The following is a 20,209-nucleotide window of genomic DNA, read 5'->3' as shown; positions in this document are numbered from 1 at the left end:
CATAAATTATGGAAAATCAGCACATGTTCAGTTCTATTTTTGAATTGAAATAAAAATGAGAAAATTCCATCTTTGTGGCCATTATGTCTGTAAATGAGACATTAAGAGCTATCATTACTAGGGTTTCATTGTACGTTCATCATAAATTTTAAAGTAACCATGCCTTAATGTCTTTCAATTCATTAGCTGTACTCTTGTGGTATTGGCATAACATATATTTGCAATGTCAGATCATAAAACACAGAGATTAGCAATAAGTAAATAAATACAATTTTCACATATTGCTGAGCATGTTTACAAATAATTATGGTTTCAAAAAAATGTACATACCAAATACTAACTACATTTTTGGTATTAGGATACACATGAATTATATTGTTTTTCTTACATTCTTACCTGAGGTTTTTTGTTATGTTTTCTGGAGTAAGTACAAAATATCTGAGTTCCATTCTCATTTTACCAGGGTTCAAAACTAGCGTTTGGTTTGAATGGTAAGTAAAAACCTAGTACTTGAATTCCTAAGTCATTCTCCTGGGTTCCCTAACAGTTTTAAGGACAGTATTAAAGTAGGTAAAATCTACCACTTATCCCCTGGTCACTTATCAGAGTTCACTGAAAAAATTAACAGTACTGGGTGAATCTGTTTGTAATATTGTATAGACTACATACAGTTGCCTTTTAATAATAATGTTTATTTTTATATAGCGCTTTCCCACTCTGTGCTCAAAGCGCTTTATAATTATTACCCCTGGCTCGGATCTATAGCGGCACAAAGACCCTTTATACTTCCTCAACTGATTTTTAACCAGGGTTCCACATCAAAACTAAAGGTACAAAGAATTAGAATTTATACAATATCAATTTTGTATAGACTACATCTACATTCACCTAAACCAATACTTGTTGACGTAGCAAACTCCATTTTCAAGCATTTTGCCTATAAATAAATTTATACCGCTAGCCTATTACTCCAGAAAGCAACACGACTACAATATAAGTGCATGTATCATGTTCTAACAACCTGCATGACTATCCTGCAATATTTATGAATCTGAGACAAACAAAACACGAGGAAATTTCCAGACTGAAAAGAAACTGTCATGTAAACTTATGATATATGAATCTGAACTAAGTCTATTGAAATTATTAATTTTAGAATGAAAAGACTGCCATCAATAAATTTCAAATGACCTATTCACTTATTTACCGTTCTGTTAAGATACAGACCGGACAACAAAGGTAGCTTTCCGTGTACATGTACATTTAAATAAGTTGATTTATTCATTTTTGTGTTTTTTAATAAATGTCATCATCTATTTTGTATTTTGATGTATCTTGACCTCCACGAAAAGAGGTTTAAAAACCTATGGAGTTATCGAGATTAATAAATAAAGATTAATAATAATAATAATAATAATAATAATAATCTACACAGATAGGCTAATTTTCTTGATGGCTTTAAATCACAAAATGTAGCTGCTCACTATTCACTCAAATATTTGCTTCATTTAGTGTTATGTTTATATGCTGTTCCATATCTCCAATTATTAAGAAGTATATTTAATAAACAATTTTGTTTTTTTTCCATCAAAATTACACTTGTGCTGAATTACTGATACATCTAATCATAAATAAATAAATCATTAATTTAAATATATTGATTGTTAATCAAAAATTGTGAATTCACTCAGCACGATCGTGTGGCTCGGGAAAACCTATGTGTCAGATATATGTAACGGGCGCTCACAAAAGAACAAATGATAGTAAACATAACAGCCAACAAGAAATCATGACATGTACACTACATCGGATTCTAATCAGTATGTAACATGTACCTTACAACTTGGCAACACACATCAACTCAGATCATATGATAATAAAAATTTGATGTTATTATTTTCATTATTTCTGGCTTACTAATTTTTATGCTTTCACAATACTACATATACAAAACAAATTTAAATATATTTAAATTTAGAGAAGAAATGTGTTTTAAGACATATTAATCTTATAAGTATCTCAAACAATTGGTTCTGTCTGGTCAAAATCATATTCCCACAATTTTCTGTAAGTCTAAAAGTACTAGGTGTGATGTGTGATATGAATATCAATGAAAGTCAAGATTGTCTGTATGTCCCTAAAAACATTTTAATTATTCATGTTATAGGTCAAAGCCAACCAGACCTGCTACATTTGTTAAAGACATGAACATTAATATTCTCAATTTGCACTAAAATGGTAACCAAATTCAGGTTAACAAATTTGTTCAATTCAAGTATGAAAAACGTAACTGTCGTTCATCATAAAAATTCAATTGTTCAGGTTCACATTTTTGTTCAGTGCAGCAAGTATGGAAAACATAACTGAGGTTCACCCCAAAAATTGTTGAATGTAATGTATCGCTGCCATTTTGACACGATGTTTCTCCACATTACCACACTTCACCAGAATCCTGCTAGTTGAGAAAACTGAGTAGGCATATGGCATTGATAACATGCAACCACTGTAAGTAGACAGTTACGTGACATCATACTGTGTATCAGACATGAACATAATCCCTCTTACCTTTTACTGCTTACATACTATAAGTTGAAAAGACATACATGTACAATATCTTGCTATGTACATTATTATTAACATGAGACGTGCTGATATTTGGAACACAGCTACCTTGTTTGATAACGTTTTGCAGAAGTTTTACCTTAACTGTGGCATTAACCTGAGTTCCAACACATTTAGCCTACAAACATATATCCTGGTGACTAATTATCAATTTGTGACCTTGTAGTTGTTAAAGTTTTAGCTGTTTAAGAATATCAAATTCAGTAAAACCATTCAGTAATAACATCAAATTGATGTACATGTAGATGATAGCATTTTCTTGTCAGCTCAGAGACTTGGCTTTCCATCCAGCTTGACAATGTCCTTTGCTAGCCCAGAGACTTGGCTATCCAGCCATTTGCACTTGTTAGCCAAGAGATTTCGCTATCCAGCTAGACAATATCGTTTGCCAGAGAAGCAAATAGCCCTGCAAATAGCCAAGTCTCTGGGATAGTTCTTACAAACTCATCTAAACCATTCACAGAATCAGGTTTGTCATCAATTACTATTTTATACATGTACACATGATTTAAACATGAAGATTCAGTTCTTATAAGTCATTTTAATTGCAAACACTGTAATTACTTGTTTCATTTCGCCTTTTCAATCCTAATTGGAGGATTACAAAGAGTTAGCAACCAACTATCATATTTGATTTGCATATGAATTGAATCTTTTAAATGGGAAATTACATTACAACACAACTCTGTTACTCTGAATAAAGATTTACCCCAATTGCTGAAAAAAAGTTTGCCTTGCATTGTATATTTTACCCTCGAACTATAACACACAATACTGGAAACATAGGTAATTTCGCCAAGTACAAAATTTTGCGATTTTACCATTTCAAGTTCACCTATTCCTCAAAAACTATATTTTACCAAACACCAGACAGGTACATTGAGTTTATGTACAAGAAGGCATTTTAGTTGCTTTTTGGTTTGCGTTTTTTGTTTTCAAGCAAAATAAGTGAAAATGAGTCTTAAGCAAAATTTCCAGGTTTATAATATACATAGAAGCCATCGATAAATCTGTGTTTTTCTATAAAGACAGATGCATGCCTGCATCTATATTGTGAAAATAGTAACAATTGATGCCCTAGCGAAGACAACATGTGGTGAATAAAAGGTGGACGTGCCTGGGAGTGTTTGTCTTCTATACTGTAGATATACATGTAGCTTCCTTATAACTTACAAATGTACACATTATCAAAACTACAAAATAAATTCAGAACGCAATGTACATGTATGTGTTACATATGTGGGATATGCACATATTGTGAACTGACGAAAGGTGTTGGAAAAAATACATTTTTTATTCTCCCAAATCACGTAGATATACATGTACAATAATCTTTAATATAAATAAGAAGCCAATATAAAATCGGTTTCTATAGCAACATGCTCAGACAACCTAAACCCTAAATCATTTCACATAGTATACATAGTCAAGTTGTAGTTGTATATTAAATATATGTAACAGTGCTAACACTAGTTCCAATACATAAATTGGAAATCACAGTTTTCATTTCAACATTACAATTTACCAATAAAATATTCTAAAATATTCCACAACAAACACAATACTGTGAAATATAGCCAAAACAAAATGCCCTCGAGTTACATAAAGGCAATAATGCATGATACATTTTGACCCTATTGACCGACAACGTCTTCTATTTCCTATTATATCTTAAATGAATATTAGCCATTAATTCTCTCAAAATTGATGGCATAGACGTGCAGAGAATACAACAAACTCTTAGTCTGCAAGATGACCACAATCATTTCAAAATATATCAATTATATATGAAACTACTGTAATTTATAGATAATTTGATAGCATTCCACCTGATTGCTTTGAGCTCACTGAATTCAAATTTGACATAAATGCCTCCGAGTCGTCTCTAAGCTTACAATGCACCCCACCCCCCCACCCCCACACACACACACACACACACACGGAAACACACATAACCTGTCAGGTTCAGAACTTGAACCAAATAAATATTCTTTGTTAATCATGTGAAGATTGACAGACACAAAAGGGACAAACAAGGACAGAGACTGCATTACACAGATTTGTTGAATGAATACCACAAAGACTATGCAGTCCCAGATTGTTTTTGGGAAAACTGAGAGTCCCAGTTTTCAGTGTAAACCTTATATACTGACACTTGTACAATGATGACTCCCAAATCCCATTGGATGTAATACCTGTATGTTACAGTAACAGTTACTGTATGCACAGACCATTCAAAATTGACTATGGTACACTAGTTTGTCTATGAGATCAATGAAGCAAGGACAATTTAAAACTCCCAGGTCAGTTCATCAACTGGTGAATTCAAACAAAACACTCAGAGTTCCCGTATGTTACACAATCTGCAACTCAATCAGGGTTCCCCCATGTTACACAATCTGCCTCTATGATACTTGTCACTTAAAACAGAAGGCGTCATCATTCAGTACACTCCTTTAATCACTCAGTAAACACATTACTGATTAAAAGCAGGTACAACATTACCACCCACTGCACAAACTTTAATATCGATGACCATAGAGGATTGCTAATTCCGTACATGTCAAACACTAAGTCTACATTTTGACAGCTAAAGGGTATAGGCAAGTACAACAGGACAAATCAAATCAACTGGTGATTCAGAATTCACACAACACAACCAAGGTTCCCCGATGTTACACAACCTTCCCCTATGTTACAGGCTACTTTTAAACGGCAAGATTTGTCATTCAGTACCATGTCGCATCAGTGCAGTACGGTCGTCTCTGCCTATACAATTGCATAGCAGATACGACCTTTCTGTACTGACATGACGACCACTCCTGTAATAACTGAGTGACATTATTCAGGTATGCATTAGTACCTAACATTTGGATGTCAAAACTGACCAGCTTATTACCCTCATAGAGCTAAAATTTGTGGCACGACTAGCCAAATGTATGTGTCGTGTACCTTAGCTATTTTAGAACACAGACAAAACATGGCGACCATGACACAAGGGTTTCATAGATATTTAGAGTACAAGATCAAGATGACAAAATTGCTGTGGAAGCTTACTCCACTGTGAAAACATTTACATATTGAAAGCTGAGCATCCATAGTATGGGTGTATAGCGGTGTACCAAATTTCTTTATTCAGTTACGAACCTCATCACTTCTCAGGTGTGTGACATCAACAGAGATGATCAAATTATTTTTGATATTATGTCTTTGTTTTCACTATCTTTGTCAGAAGTATAAAACACCATATTGAAGTATATGACAGAATCCCATGATGCATTAGTGGCATACTTGAGGTATTTGCACGAGTGCTTGCAGTGTTCTCTGCAGCAGTACTTTAATCAGCGTAGCAAGTGAAAGTGCAGCAGAAAACACTGCAAGGATATTAAAGTGCAAATACCCATGAGTACCCACTCATGTCGCATGGGGTTCTGTTTTTATAATATCCAAAATTGGAAAACAATAAATTTCCGTAAAAATGACACTATGTTATCACACACATTTTTGTGTAACCAATGACTACATCCTCATTTGCATAATATAATTTGCATGCAAGTATGCAATAATGTTTTTGATATTGCACTGCAGTGCAAATACCACTAGTATGCATGCACACTGGTGCAAGTAATCTCTGGTACACATAACAATATTTATATTGTTCTACATGTTAATAAAGAACCTGAGCAAGGAACATTGATTTAGTTTGAAATGTTCTTCTTTGCACCATTCATTTGCAAAATAACATGATATTTGCATAATAACATGTTACTTAAATTTGTTTATATTTTCTGCTCTTTAATTTATAACATTTGCCATCCTTTTGAATTCACAAACATTCATTTTGTGTTCACATTTTGGCAATATTATCACATCATATCACATGTTTCTTTCATTTTTACAAATTCTACATGCACACAGAGAATGGGGGTTATTTATACATGTATTTCAATGCAAACTTGAACACAGAGAATGGGGTTATTTTGTGCAACATGCATTTTAGTTAACTTGTATTTTTTCTAATATATGGAACGTGAAGCCTGAGGTTATTTTGTGTATTTATCGATGAGTAAATTTACATTTGCTATTCTCTGGAATGCAAAGACTGGGGTTATTCTAAGGTCAGTATCAGGCAGTGAAAACAGCAGTGATAAATTATCATTTTGTCTGCTTGTTTATTATTTTTGCATATAGTTTTTTCAGTGACAGCTGTCAACCACTTGTGACCACAATAACTCAATATATTTACATTATCAATTCATATTAATACTTATCAACTATGAATATTCATATGTGGCTCATACCTGACATGTTTTTATGATGTTAGAATTGCATTTTTAAAATCAAAACATTCTGAATTTCTAGAATTGCATTTGGATCTCATATTTCATTTGAAGTTCAAGTTTACATTTACCCTGCTGTGAAAGAATCATACCATGTACCATCATGAGACTCGACCACTGATTTACAATGCACATGTACCTTATTTATAGTTATGTTTCAATTAATTTATTTTATTTGTACATACATGTATGTACGTATGTACGTATGCATGTATGCACGCATGCACACATGCATGCATGTATGTATGTATGTATGTATGTATGTATGTATGTAGGTAGGTAGTTAGGTAGGTAGGTATGCATGTGCATGTACATATGTTTGTTTCCTTTATTTGGTCTTATCACACTTTACTTTATCCATTTTTGAGAATTTCATAGTTGACTTAAAACTGAACACATAGCATACAAGTGTACTTCAAAAGCTACACAACATGCAAATATGGCTATTCACAAATGCCAGGGATGCTCCAGTAGAAACATTCATACATGATGGAATCATGTTGCATCCTCTGTCAGATAATAGCCACATGGCACAATTCATGTATTCTGTATATACCAACGGCCATTTGGCATAATCTATGTCAGTCTGTGGCCACATCACATGGCGCAATCTCTGTCAACCAATATCAATGGTCAGATGGAGCCATCTCTGTGAGCCATTGGCCAGATTGCATAATACCCGGTAGCCCCTGTATGTGACCCAATCTCTGTCAGCCCAGTCACATGGCATAATCTTTGTATAAAGTCCATGGTCATACATGTATGGTACACTCTTTGCTGGGCAGTAGCCGCATGGCATAATCAAGGTCAAGCCACACTCATCTAAAGTAAATGTGTAAGGAATTCTGTTTACTTGGTTCACCATGTATGCCGCAAGTTTTCAATGTGATGTCACCACTATACAAGTATACCCTGTTACTCTACTTCTTTGTATAGATTACTTTGAATTGATGAGGGCACCTTTTTTCTATGCAGCTTAGGGCAAAGAACCAGATTTTATTGAATTTATTGGATATTCTGAGATGTTTTTCTTACTAAAGTGACACTTTCCTCAATAAAATCTTCCCATTACTTTAAGAGATCAATTATCTACACTGCTAGTTTTACCAGAATGTACCAATGTCTGTCACTATTTCTATAGCATTGATTTCTCTAACAGTATTGATTTCACAGAATGTTTATCATTGACCAGATTTGTAAATGGCGATGTCTCTTTTTTATCTGAATTGATGAGTAATTAATTATGAATATGCATTTTAAATCAATTTTAAATTACTGATTGTTAAAATTCATTTGTAAATCATGGAAAGCAAAAACTGATTTTGTGAGTTGAAATTATTGATCATTTACAAAATGCAGCTGAAGGTTATAACTTGTATCTGTGGAGTTCTGATGGTTGAGTGGTTAGGGTGGCTGGCTTGGAATCTGTGGATTTCTGATGGTTGAGTGGTTAGAGTGACATGCTTGGAATCTGTGCAGTTCTGATGGTTGAATGGTTAGAGTGACATACTTGGAATCTGTGCAGTTATGATGGTTGAGTGGTTAGAGTGACATGCTTGGAATCTGTGCAGTTCTGATGGTTGAATGGTTAGAGTGACATACTTGGAATCTGCCCAGTTCTGGTGGTTGAATGGTTAGATGGACATACTTGGAATCTGCCCAGTTCTGATGGTTGAATGGTTAGATGGACATACTTGGAATCTGTCCAGTTCTGATGGTTGAATGGTTAGATGGACATACTTGGAATCTGCCCAGTTCTGATGGTTGAATGGTTAGATGGACATACTTGGAATCTGCCCAGTTCTGATGGTTGAATGGTTAGATGGACATACTTGGAATCTGCCCAGTTCTGATGGTTGAATGGTTAGATGGACATACTTGGAATCTGTGCAGTTCTGATGGTTGAATGGTTAGAGTGACATGCTTGGAATCTGTGCAGTTCTGATGGTTGAATGGTTAGAGTGACATACTTGGAATCTGCCCAGTTCTGATGGTTGAATGGTTAGATGGACATACTTGGAATCTGCCCAGTTCTGATGGTTGAATGGTTAGATGGACATACTTGGAATCTGCCCAGTTCTGATGGTTGAATGGTTAGATGGACATACTTGGAATCTGCCCAGTTCTGATGGTTGAATGGTTAGATGGACATACTTGGAATCTGCCCAGTTCTGATGGTTGAATGGTTAGAGTGACATACTTGGAATCTGTGCAGTTCTGATGGTTGAATGGTTAGAGTGACATACTTGGAATCTGCCCAGTTCTGATGGTTGAATGGTTAGATGGACATACTTGGAATCTGTGGAGTTCTGGTGGTTGAATGGTTAGAGTGACATGCTAGGAATCTGTGCAGTTCTGATGGTTGAGTGGTTAGAGTGACATGCTTGGAATCTGTGCAGTTCTGATGGTTGAATGGTTAGATGGACATACTTGGAATCTGCCCAGTTCTGATGGTTGAATGGTTAGATTGACATGCTAGGAATCTGTGCAGTTCTGATGGTTGAATGGTTAGATTGACATGCTAGGAATCTGTGCAGTTCTGATGGTTGGATGGTTAGATTGACATGCTTGGAATCTGCCCAGTTCTGATGGTTGAATGGTTAGTGTGACTGGCTTGGAATCTGTGCAGTTCTGACGGCGGAATGGTTAGAGTGACATGCTAGGAATCTGTGCAGTTCTGATGGTTGAGTGGTTAGAGTGACATGCTAGGAATCTGTGCAGTTCTGATGGTTGGATGGTTAGATTGACATGCTTGGAATCTGTGCAGTTCTGATGGTTGAATGACTAAAGTGGCTGATTGGATTCTGCAAGTTGTGTAATCTTGTAAGTTGAGTGGTTAGAGTGGCTCAGAGACTTGAATCTAGTCCATGTGGAGTTATGATAGTTGAGTGGTTTGAGTGGCTGACTTCGAATCTGCAAGTTGAGCAGTCTTGATGGTTGAGTGGTTAGAGTGACTGCAGGGTTGGAATTTGTAACTTGCTGGTGTAAGCCTCACTGGTGCTGTGGGTGCTTGGGGAGGATTTGAATCACTACTATATACCTAGTCAACCAAGCTGTATAATTGAGGACTTGGTTGGCTAGAGGTTGCAAGGTGAATCCTGTGTGCTTACAGAGGCTGGAATCGAATGTATGCTCCACAGGGTATTGACGAAGTTATATGGCTGTTGTGCCACTACAGGTCTGTGCCATGGGTAATCAGTGTAAAGCTTTAACGATCATGACATCCATATATAGTGGAAGATGCTTCATGAATATTATTACCATCATTTAAATCTGAAAATATACACTTTTTATTTTGATACAATTTGAAATTGTCAACCTGCCATAATACATGTCAAGTCATGTGACTGTCTATTTTTATTTCAGGCTAAAATTATCTGATACACTACCCTGTTCAATATGAATTCATGAGATTTTCATATTCTGATCAAGGTTCTAGATTTGACATAAAGTACTGCCATGACAGTGTCTGGCAGTCTAAAATTGTGTAGACCACCAACCTCTTTAAAATAAGAAAACATGAGATTTCTATCTTTTTTATTAGAATCTGATTGTCATTTTCGTATTTTGAACAAGGCCTCACATTGTAGATATTGACAACAATGAAGTCATGTGAGGTTGTCTATTTTGATAATAATCTAAAATTGCCTATTAAAGAACACCAACCTGTTACAGAGTGAAACCATGAAATTTTCATAGATTATGTTTTGCAAAATGTCAACCTTGACTTGAGTAACAAGGATAAAAGCATGAGGATGATTATTTTTTTACAAATAAAGAAAACATTTACTGAGGTTACAACAAACAAGCTCTTCAAAATTATTAGTATGGCGCTTTCGATCTGGCTTGTTCAACAATCTTCCTAAGAATGACAAGTTCCATAGTTACAGCTGACCACTTGAATCGTCAACCAAAACAGATCAGAAAACTCAAAAATACTAAAATCTTTTAACTGCTTGTCTATGATAACCTCTGTAAATCATTTGATCTACCACAGTACCTCTATCACTGTGGATCTACCAAGCTCATAAACATTTTTGGTCAATTAAAGAAATGTTTTAACTTTACCAGTTTTTCAGCAGTTCGAAGAGACAAAAATTTCCATCTTGATTTCCAATTTGCCAAATTATACTTTCACATTACTGATATGATGACTGCAATTTATTCTCTTTATATTTTTAAGTATAAAGCCATTGAATATGCCTTTCCAAAATGTGCCATGGTGGCACTCTACTTCCCCTCAGTGTGTACCTTGGGGGTATACATGGTATAGGTTACTTGGTTAATCATAGAGCACTGCTGGTTTCCTCGATGTCTAAACAATATGAAAAACATCCCTGATTTACACTTCTACAGAATACCAAGGGACAAAGCTCTTAAGAAACAGTACTATGATGAGGTGATAATACCCCCAATTTGAGCAAAGGTGCTGTATTCTGTATTCTGTATTCAATTTCCTGTTTGCAGTCTGCAATGGCCTATAGTCAATTTTGGCAATAATTTGAAGAGACTGGTGTCGAACATTGCCCTCTCATTGCAAAAGAAACAAATAAGCATTAAGTTAGGGAGTCTAATCCTATTCTTAACTCTACCCCAACCTTAACCCTAACTCCCTAGCTTGACTACACATCTTTATCTATTGTACTGTCAGTCCACTGGTCTATGTGTTCATCATTTTCAATTCATCACAACTGTACAACTGTAACCTGACAAGACCTTGGAACCATGTATTACCAAGGCAGTCCTATTCACAATCCGATTAGTGTGATAATTTCAAAACTTGTTGTGACATTCATATATACAAGGTCAACGGATGTGTTTTCTCAAACATATTGATAGTTCCAATAACATCATACAGTAATCTATCAATGTGCTACCTGCTGACTCACTGTTGGCTAATTTCTTTTCAGGGTTTCAATATTTTACCTTAGTAGCACTGTGTTGTTTTCTTCCCTGGGCATCAATATTTTAATCACTCCCTGGGTTTCAATATTTTACCCACTGTACTGCTTTCCTCCCTGGGTTGCAACATTTTAGCCAAAGCACTGTTTTCCTACCACTATACCTCCTACTACTGTACAACATTCTCTCAAATACTTCAATCTGTACAAATAATGCCAACCACATTTTGTTCATCAATACTCCAGCATATAATCTCAAGTACTTTCAAGTTCATGAATCTACCAACAGAAATATTTATATTCAAATTTTCATATTTTCACTACATCTTTCATTGAACTAATATTGTGATAGGTTAAAGGTCAACACATCTGTCAAAGACAGTATTTGTACTTCATTTTGACATCTTTCTCATCTAACCTCAAATGAATTCAAATCTCATACAGTTCTGTCAAAAGCAGTATTTGCTCTGTTAATTTATATTTCAATACACCTGTACGTATCACATGCACAGGTTATCAAAACATACATACTGACCTCATTTGATGAGACATTTGTCACTTTCACATTAATCACATATATTTATGTTGTAAATGTAATTATTGGATGTTATATCTATAATATAAACTTCACCCCAAAATATGAAATTTAACTTGCTGTCTGAATTCTATATTGTCAACAATCATATTCACAGTGTTAATTTCTAACAGAAGTCAGTAGTCAGTGACTTGTATAAAATGTACCCTTTATGCTCCCTGCACTAGTTTCCTGTCCTAACAATTCACTTAATAACCTGTTATTTCCAAAATCTTGAATAATGCATTATGGGAAATGTATCATTCAATCAACCAATCAGTGTTGTAAACAATCTTATCGCATTCTTTGTAATCACAACCATTCTAGTCTTGGTTACCTACATATGTGCAGGATGGTTAAGCCTTCCGACCACCCCAGCTTAGCTGTTACCATGACTACAAATAGTCCTTAAATCCTTTGCATATGACGCTAGCGGCTGCCATTTGGCATGAAAATTGCTTATTATAGTGTATATATACAAGAATTTGAAATAATATGAATATTACCAGATTTCCTCTTTCCGTCACTACGGTTCTAAAACCTTAACAAAAACACTGGTTGCATAAAAAACTGTAAAATATTTATAGCATTTCTGCCTGTTTGAGATGATTTAAAACCTTTTTTACAACACTCTTAATCTTCATAGGAAAACTGTGAACTTTTCAAAGATCAACCCCTTTATGTTATGCCGGTAGGAGAAACACAAATGTCTATGGAACTGTAAATTTTACAACATTTCCTACTCTCTATTTGAGCTGATCTAAAACCTTTCCTACAACACCAACTAGAGAGGAAAACTGTGTTAATGTTTCAAGATTCAGCCCTATATGTTATGTCAGTTCTAAAACCTAGACAAAATCACAAATGTCATGGAAACCACATAAATTGTACAATACTTCCCACTCTCTATTTGAGATGATCCAAAATCAACATTAAATTCATAGGAAAACTGTGTGAACATTTCCATGTTCAACCCATTATGTTATCTGGGTTCTGAACAGAACCTTAGCAAAACTATTATTCTATCAAAAGTCATTAACATTCCTGTCATTTTAAACTGTACATCACATTTACAAAAGGTCAAAAGATATAATTGTTTGGAAGTTTCTGTCATATTACTTACAACTTATAATAAATCTTTCTTTCAATTAATAATCATATAATACAAAACCGTCGTTTTTCTATTTCATGATTTTTTAAAGTGGCCATATGGATGACAAGTGGGTATTTATTTTGGATTTTCAATTCATAAAATAATTCTAGTATGTTTTCATTTTTTGAAAAACAATATGAAACAATATATACTAAATCCTTGTTTGTAACTCAATACAATCGGGCACTTGCAATCCATACTGAGCATGCTCAGATGCAAAGGACTGTGGGATTATCTGTGGTTATCGTAATCCCAAATCTGGAGCTATCAATAAAATAAACCTCCCATAAAGGTCAAGGTGACTATGAATTGATTATTTGTGATTACAAACAATGTAACAATATTGTTTACAATACTAATTGATTAGCATTTATTATCTCATTTCCCACGATGCAACATTCAACATGGCGGGTTTGCAAGTTCCCTATTGCAAAACACTGAAAACTGTGTAAAATATTTGTTACTGTACATACAATAACAAACTTTTCACACAGTTTTTAAGTTACAAACATGTACTTGGTTGATGTTATTTCACATTGTTTTTCCAAGTATGAAAACATACATGTAGTAGAGTTGTTTTATGAATAAAAAATAAAAAATAAAAAATAAATACCCCATTTGTCATCCATATGGCCACTTTGATATGTAATATATGTAAAATTTGAAAAATTTCAAAAAAACTATGTAATATTATATTTATCAAAAGTCAACCTACATAAAATTTAATAACTCTTTTTCAATCTCTTTCTTAAATTTGCAGAATATATAAACAAGCTTTTTTCTAAACTGATGATGGCAAAAAAGAGAAGCTATTAATGTTATCATATCATCACAACTGCAATGTGAAGTGTCTCAAACTTGCATAGCGCAATTTTTTATCCTATATGATACAGGTCAAACTATACCCTCCATATATTAAATACAAGATTGCGACGTCTACTTCCAACTTATCTATTTTCTTGATCTTCACAGCTAAACGTATAATAATGTAGTATCGGTTTATAACTTTATTGAGCAGCATCATAATGAGTTTACATCAAATCAATAACACCTGCTCCCGCGGCACAAAAAGGAGCAATTCTCTACACGTGTATCATACTACTTGTGGCAATCAACACAAACTGATAGAGGAATGTTATCAGTTATACACTTTTTTGTTACTTCATGTATTCAGTTCTTGCTCCAAAACCAAACGAATTTGGAATTCACTTCCAAACACTGTTTTGTGACTGTGAGTAAAAAGTTTATTTTGTGTAACTATGAACTCAGAGTCCATGAACATTCTGTCATGTCAGACATTCATTCCATTCTTGGAAGAACTTCATAAATATAAATCAAAACAGTGAGCGTGTGCATGTGTGTATGTATGTATATATGTATGTATGTATGTATATATGTATGTATGTATGTATGTATGTATGCATGTGTGTATGTATGTATGTATGTATGTATGTATGTATGTATGTATGTATGTATGTATGTATGTGTGTCTGTGTCTGTGTCTCTGCATGTGTCTGTGTTGGTGCATGCATTTGTCACATTATGTGGTATGTATTATCATTTTGTCATAAATTTATGTACACACAGCACTCTGTATGTGTGTGCATGTGTCTGTCTACATGTATGTGTGTCTGTGTGTGCATACATCTGTCTGTATGTAGATATTATTCATTTTATGTACACGTGTGTATGTGTGTGTGTGTGTGTGTGTGTGTGTGTGTGTGTGTGTGTGTGTGTGTGTGTGTGTGTGTATTATGTGTGTTATGTGTTTACGTCCCATACAATCTCACAGTGAGTGTGTATTTGTGCGTTCATGTAGAGATATGTTGGATAATATTTCCTACCACATAATGACCGAATACTTCCACTATCTTCATGTACAAATTTCCTTGTAACAGCTTCTTCCATAATCTGCTTCACCTACAGGACATAAGACAACCATACCATTTAATTACAATAGTTACCATTAGAGTGTAGGAAGTCTAGGTAGTATTTTCTTGTATACCTACAGTCTGAATCTGAATTGATGATCACATTAACTGATTTGCATATCAATATGAAGTAGATAAATTAAGTAATTAATTTAAGTTAAGGTTTTTGTCAATAAATTAACAGAAAGATCATGGGATGTATGTATACATGTGACCATAAATTATTCATTCATGTATCCATTAATTTTTTATTCTTTTCTTTGCTAAGTTTTTTACCCATAGTATTTCTTAATATTTAGTGACATAACTATTGGGGATAACTTAATTGTGAGGCCAATGTATTTTGTTTTTTCAAAATCAAATCCTCTGAGGTTTCCTTTCATTAAAACTTTACTTAAAAAGAGAAGATAGCCCAGTTGGCCGAAGTCAATCTTTCCTAGGGCCTCTGAAAAAAATACAGAGACTGAAGATAGAAAATAGAAAATAGTAGAGTGCGAGAACATACAATAAACAGCAAGAGTGACTAAATATTTGATATAAAATGTTGGTGACAGTCACATGAGAAAGGAGACAGTGAACATCTATTTCCAGGTTCAACCATGGAAGCATAACCCACAGAGGGGCGGGTTGTACTTCCATGGTTCAACTGATAAGGTATTCCAAATATTTGCACCAGAAAACATAAAAACTTTGCAAGAAACTAATAAATCAAATAAGTTTTGCTTGACCTGTTTTTTTTTCAATATGTATACCTGTAATGGTTAGGAAATATTGTTTATTGAATTTCATTCCATTATTTGACCATTTATCATTTTCTACAAACTCAAAGAATTCAAATATTTTCATTTGACAAATGAGTCTTTTATAAATAGCCTAGGCACGTAGGATATGAGTCACACATAGGTGGGGGAAGGTGGAGGGAGGGGCTATTGGTATAATGACATTCTAAAATGATTCAGGAGACTCCAGTGCTTCCAACTGGAAAGTCTCTAGACACCTGTTATTGTCTGAAGTGAGGACAAGGCCAGGGTATATTTGTTGTACTGGTACACATACTCTATTCACTGACTTGTAACTATTTATGATGTGTACAGTGTAGCAATCATAATTTCTTTCCATGAATGAAAGATAGGCTGCAGTTTAACTTAACTTAGTTCCATGGGAACTGACTAGATAGCGTATATCTACAGCAATCTACTAGCATATATCTACACCAATCTACTAGCATATATCTACACCAATCAACTAGCATATATCTACACCAATCTACTAGGCCATGCATATATCTACAAAAATCTACTAGCATATATCTACACCAATCTACTAGCGTATATCTACACCAATCTACTAGCATAAATCTACAACAAAAAGACATTCACAGTTCCTTCTATATTGTATTATTTTTAACACTTTGAATATTCATGAGATTTTATTCTTTTTTTATAAGCATGGGGGAAAAATATTCCCTGGCTTTTGATTTAGCAGATCTGCTCTGTAGTAGCAACATATATATACATCTACATTACCTGATCATGAATAGCAAATGTTTGCACAGTACCTTTTTACTATGGCACTGTAATACACACACATGTAACTGCGTGAATTATGCAAAGGATGGAAAAAACAACTAATATATTTATCAAATCTGAACAGCATTTTTATCAATTTTGTTATTTTCTTTTTAACTTCAGTTTAATGTTTACAAACTGAACAAATTATTTAAATATTAAGCAGCATTTCCATGATAGATTTTTTTGAATTTTTTTTTTGAATGACTATAAAATAGAACAAAAGTACAGAAATCACTATGATTGATATGCATTATATAATTTTACCATTTGAATTTACACACTGGATAGGTTCAATATTTTGCCAGTATACAATTCACAGTTATGACAGCGCATACAAAAACTACAGTATGATATTTCAGATTCTATCAAATATACTGGCACTTGTTACATTTATATTTACCTTAACTAAATGTTACCTAGCAAAATCTAATTTCAATCTAACAGTTAACACATCATCATCAGTTCATGTGTGTGAGCACTCAAGCACAACTCCAGAATAATTTGGTAATTGCTTTTTCTGAGAAATTTGAAATTATGGTAGTCCATAAAGTATTTGGGTCATGTGTTGTTGCTACTCAGGTCATGTATTTATGTTGCTTTTTTATGCAAACTGTGAAACATGTCCATTGGGGTATGAAATTACTGTCCAATATCAACATCATTTACACACAAGGATTGTTGGATCATTTTTTTTTTTTACAAATTATTCAGTGTTTTTGTTAAGAGAAGTATTAATAATGTAGGCACAAAATGTAGATAAAATCTACCCGAGTTCTCCATATTCTCATTTTACTAAAGTTCTCTACCAAAATTGTAGTACAACATGTAAGAAATTATTCCAGTTTTACCATATTACCCTCTTTCTGTTACCAAGGTTCCCGAACCTTAGCAAGCACACTGGTATTACATGTTTTTTTTCTTTATCATCCTATATTACTGTACCTGGGACAATTGGCAATTTATATCATGATCTTATCCATTTTTCAACCTACTGAGGCATGAAATAACACTTGAAAATGACAATGTTGAAAGGACCAAATAAAATCAAACTGTAGTATTCACTTAACATATGGCAGTACCCATCAAACATACAGACTAGTAAAGAGCCACAAACTGAGTTTGTATGATTTTTTACCTGAGTGAAAACACTTACTGAATCCAGGTGAAAACACTTAAGTATGTGTTTTCACCCTGGTAAAAGATCTTCAACAATTGAAGACTTAATTAATTAACGATAAACTATCTAGTATAATGCCAATGTTGAAGCTTGCCTTCAATGGCATATAAAATCATCTTCTCAATTAATGCAGTTGACGACCTAGTTAGGGGTTTCTTGACATTTAATTGTACATATAACAATTTACGTTTCAAATTGTTTACGTTTATGTTAATTATTATCATCTGTTATTATTTTTTGTCCTGAACACCAAGTTTGATTTCTGGCAATGTGATATTTTTAGTACTTAGTATACTCCAGTACGTACTGGAATACTACACGTAGGTTTTGCTGTATTTCCCAACTTGTAATTTTTTTATATACAAACAAACACCCCTGGTAGAAAGAGGATTAACTACTATTTACCCCCAACATGTGAATTCAACTTATGCCCCCTTTTAGTTGTTTTTGTATCTTTTCTACTACACTGGTCTACTAATGGCTATCAACTGTAATGTTTTACAGGTAATGTCCATTCTACTACATTGGTCTACTAATGGCTATCAACTGTAATGTTTTACAGGTAATGTCCATTCTACTACACTGGTCTACTAATGGCTATCAACTGTAATGTTTTACAGGTAATGTCCATTCTACTACATTGGTCTACTAATGGCTATCAACTGTAATGTTTTACAGGTAATGTCCATTCTACTACATTAGTCTACTAATGGCTATCAACTGTAATGTTTTACAGGTAATGTCCATTCTACTACATTGGTCTACTAATGGCTATCAACTGTAATGTTTTACAGGTAATGTCCATTCTACTACACTGGTCTACTAATGGCTATCAACTGTAATGTTATACAAGTAATGTCCATTCTACTACATTGGTCTACTAATGGCTATCAACTGTAATGTTATACAGGTAATGTCCATTCTACTACATTGGTCTACTAATGGCTATCAACTGTAATGTTATACAGGTAATGTCCATTCTACTACATTGGTCTACTAATGGCTATCAACTGTAATGTTATACAGGTAATGTCCATTCTACTACATTGGTCTACTAATGGCTATCAACTGTAATGTTATACAGGTAATGTCCATTCTACTACATTGGTCTACTAATGGCTATCAACTGTAATGTTATACAGGTAATGTCCATTCTACTACATTGGTCTACTAATGGCTATCAACTGTAATGTTATACAGGTAATGTCCATTCTACTACATTGGTCTACTAATGGCTATCAACTGTAATGTTTTACAGGTAATGTCCATTCTACTACATTGGTCTACTAATGGCTATCAACTGTAATGTTATACAGGTAATGTCCATTCTACTACATTGGTCTACTAATGGCTATCAACTGTAATGTTATACAGGTAATGTCCATTCTACTACATTGGTCTACTAATGGCTATCAACTGTAATGTTTTACAAGTAATGTCCATTCTACTACATTGGTCTACTAATGGCTATCAACTGTAATGTTTTACAAGTAATGTCCATTCTACTACATTGGTCTACTAATGGCTATCAACTGTAATGTTTTACAAGTAATGTCCATTCTACTACATTGGTCTACTAATGGCTATCAACTGTAATGTTTTACAAGTAATGTCCATTCTACTACATTGGTCTACTAATGGCTATCAACTGTAATGTTTTACAGGTAATGTCCATTCTACTACATTGGTCTACTAATGGCTATCAACTGTAATGTTTTACAAGTAATGTCCATTCTACTACATTGGTCTACTAATGGCTATCAACTGTAATGTTTTACAGGTAATGTCCATTCTACTACATTGGTCTACTAATGGCTATCAACTGTAATGTTTTACAGGTAATGTCCATTCTACTACATTGGTCTACTAATGGCTATCAACTGTAATGTTATACAAGTAATGTCCATTCTACTACATTGGTCTACTAATGGCTATCAACT

General features: G+C 34.0%; 1 protein-coding gene across 1 annotated transcript in view; it reads right to left on the bottom strand.

Moving 5' to 3' along the window:
• The window catches only part of LOC144448875 (small G protein signaling modulator 1-like), a 64,250-nt gene that overhangs the window by 40,008 nt on the left and 4,033 nt on the right, over positions 1–20,209 (bottom strand). The window contains exon 3 of the mRNA XM_078139211.1: positions 15,435–15,510. Coding sequence (XP_077995337.1) covers positions 15,435–15,510 — 76 coding nt within the window. The remainder of the gene's footprint in view (positions 1–15,434; positions 15,511–20,209) is intronic.

The sequence above is a fragment of the Glandiceps talaboti genome, chromosome 18 (genome assembly GCF_964340395.1).
Source record: "Glandiceps talaboti chromosome 18, keGlaTala1.1, whole genome shotgun sequence".
Lineage (NCBI taxonomy): Eukaryota > Metazoa > Hemichordata > Enteropneusta > Spengelidae > Glandiceps > Glandiceps talaboti.
This window is presented reverse-complemented; position numbering and strand designations above follow the sequence as displayed.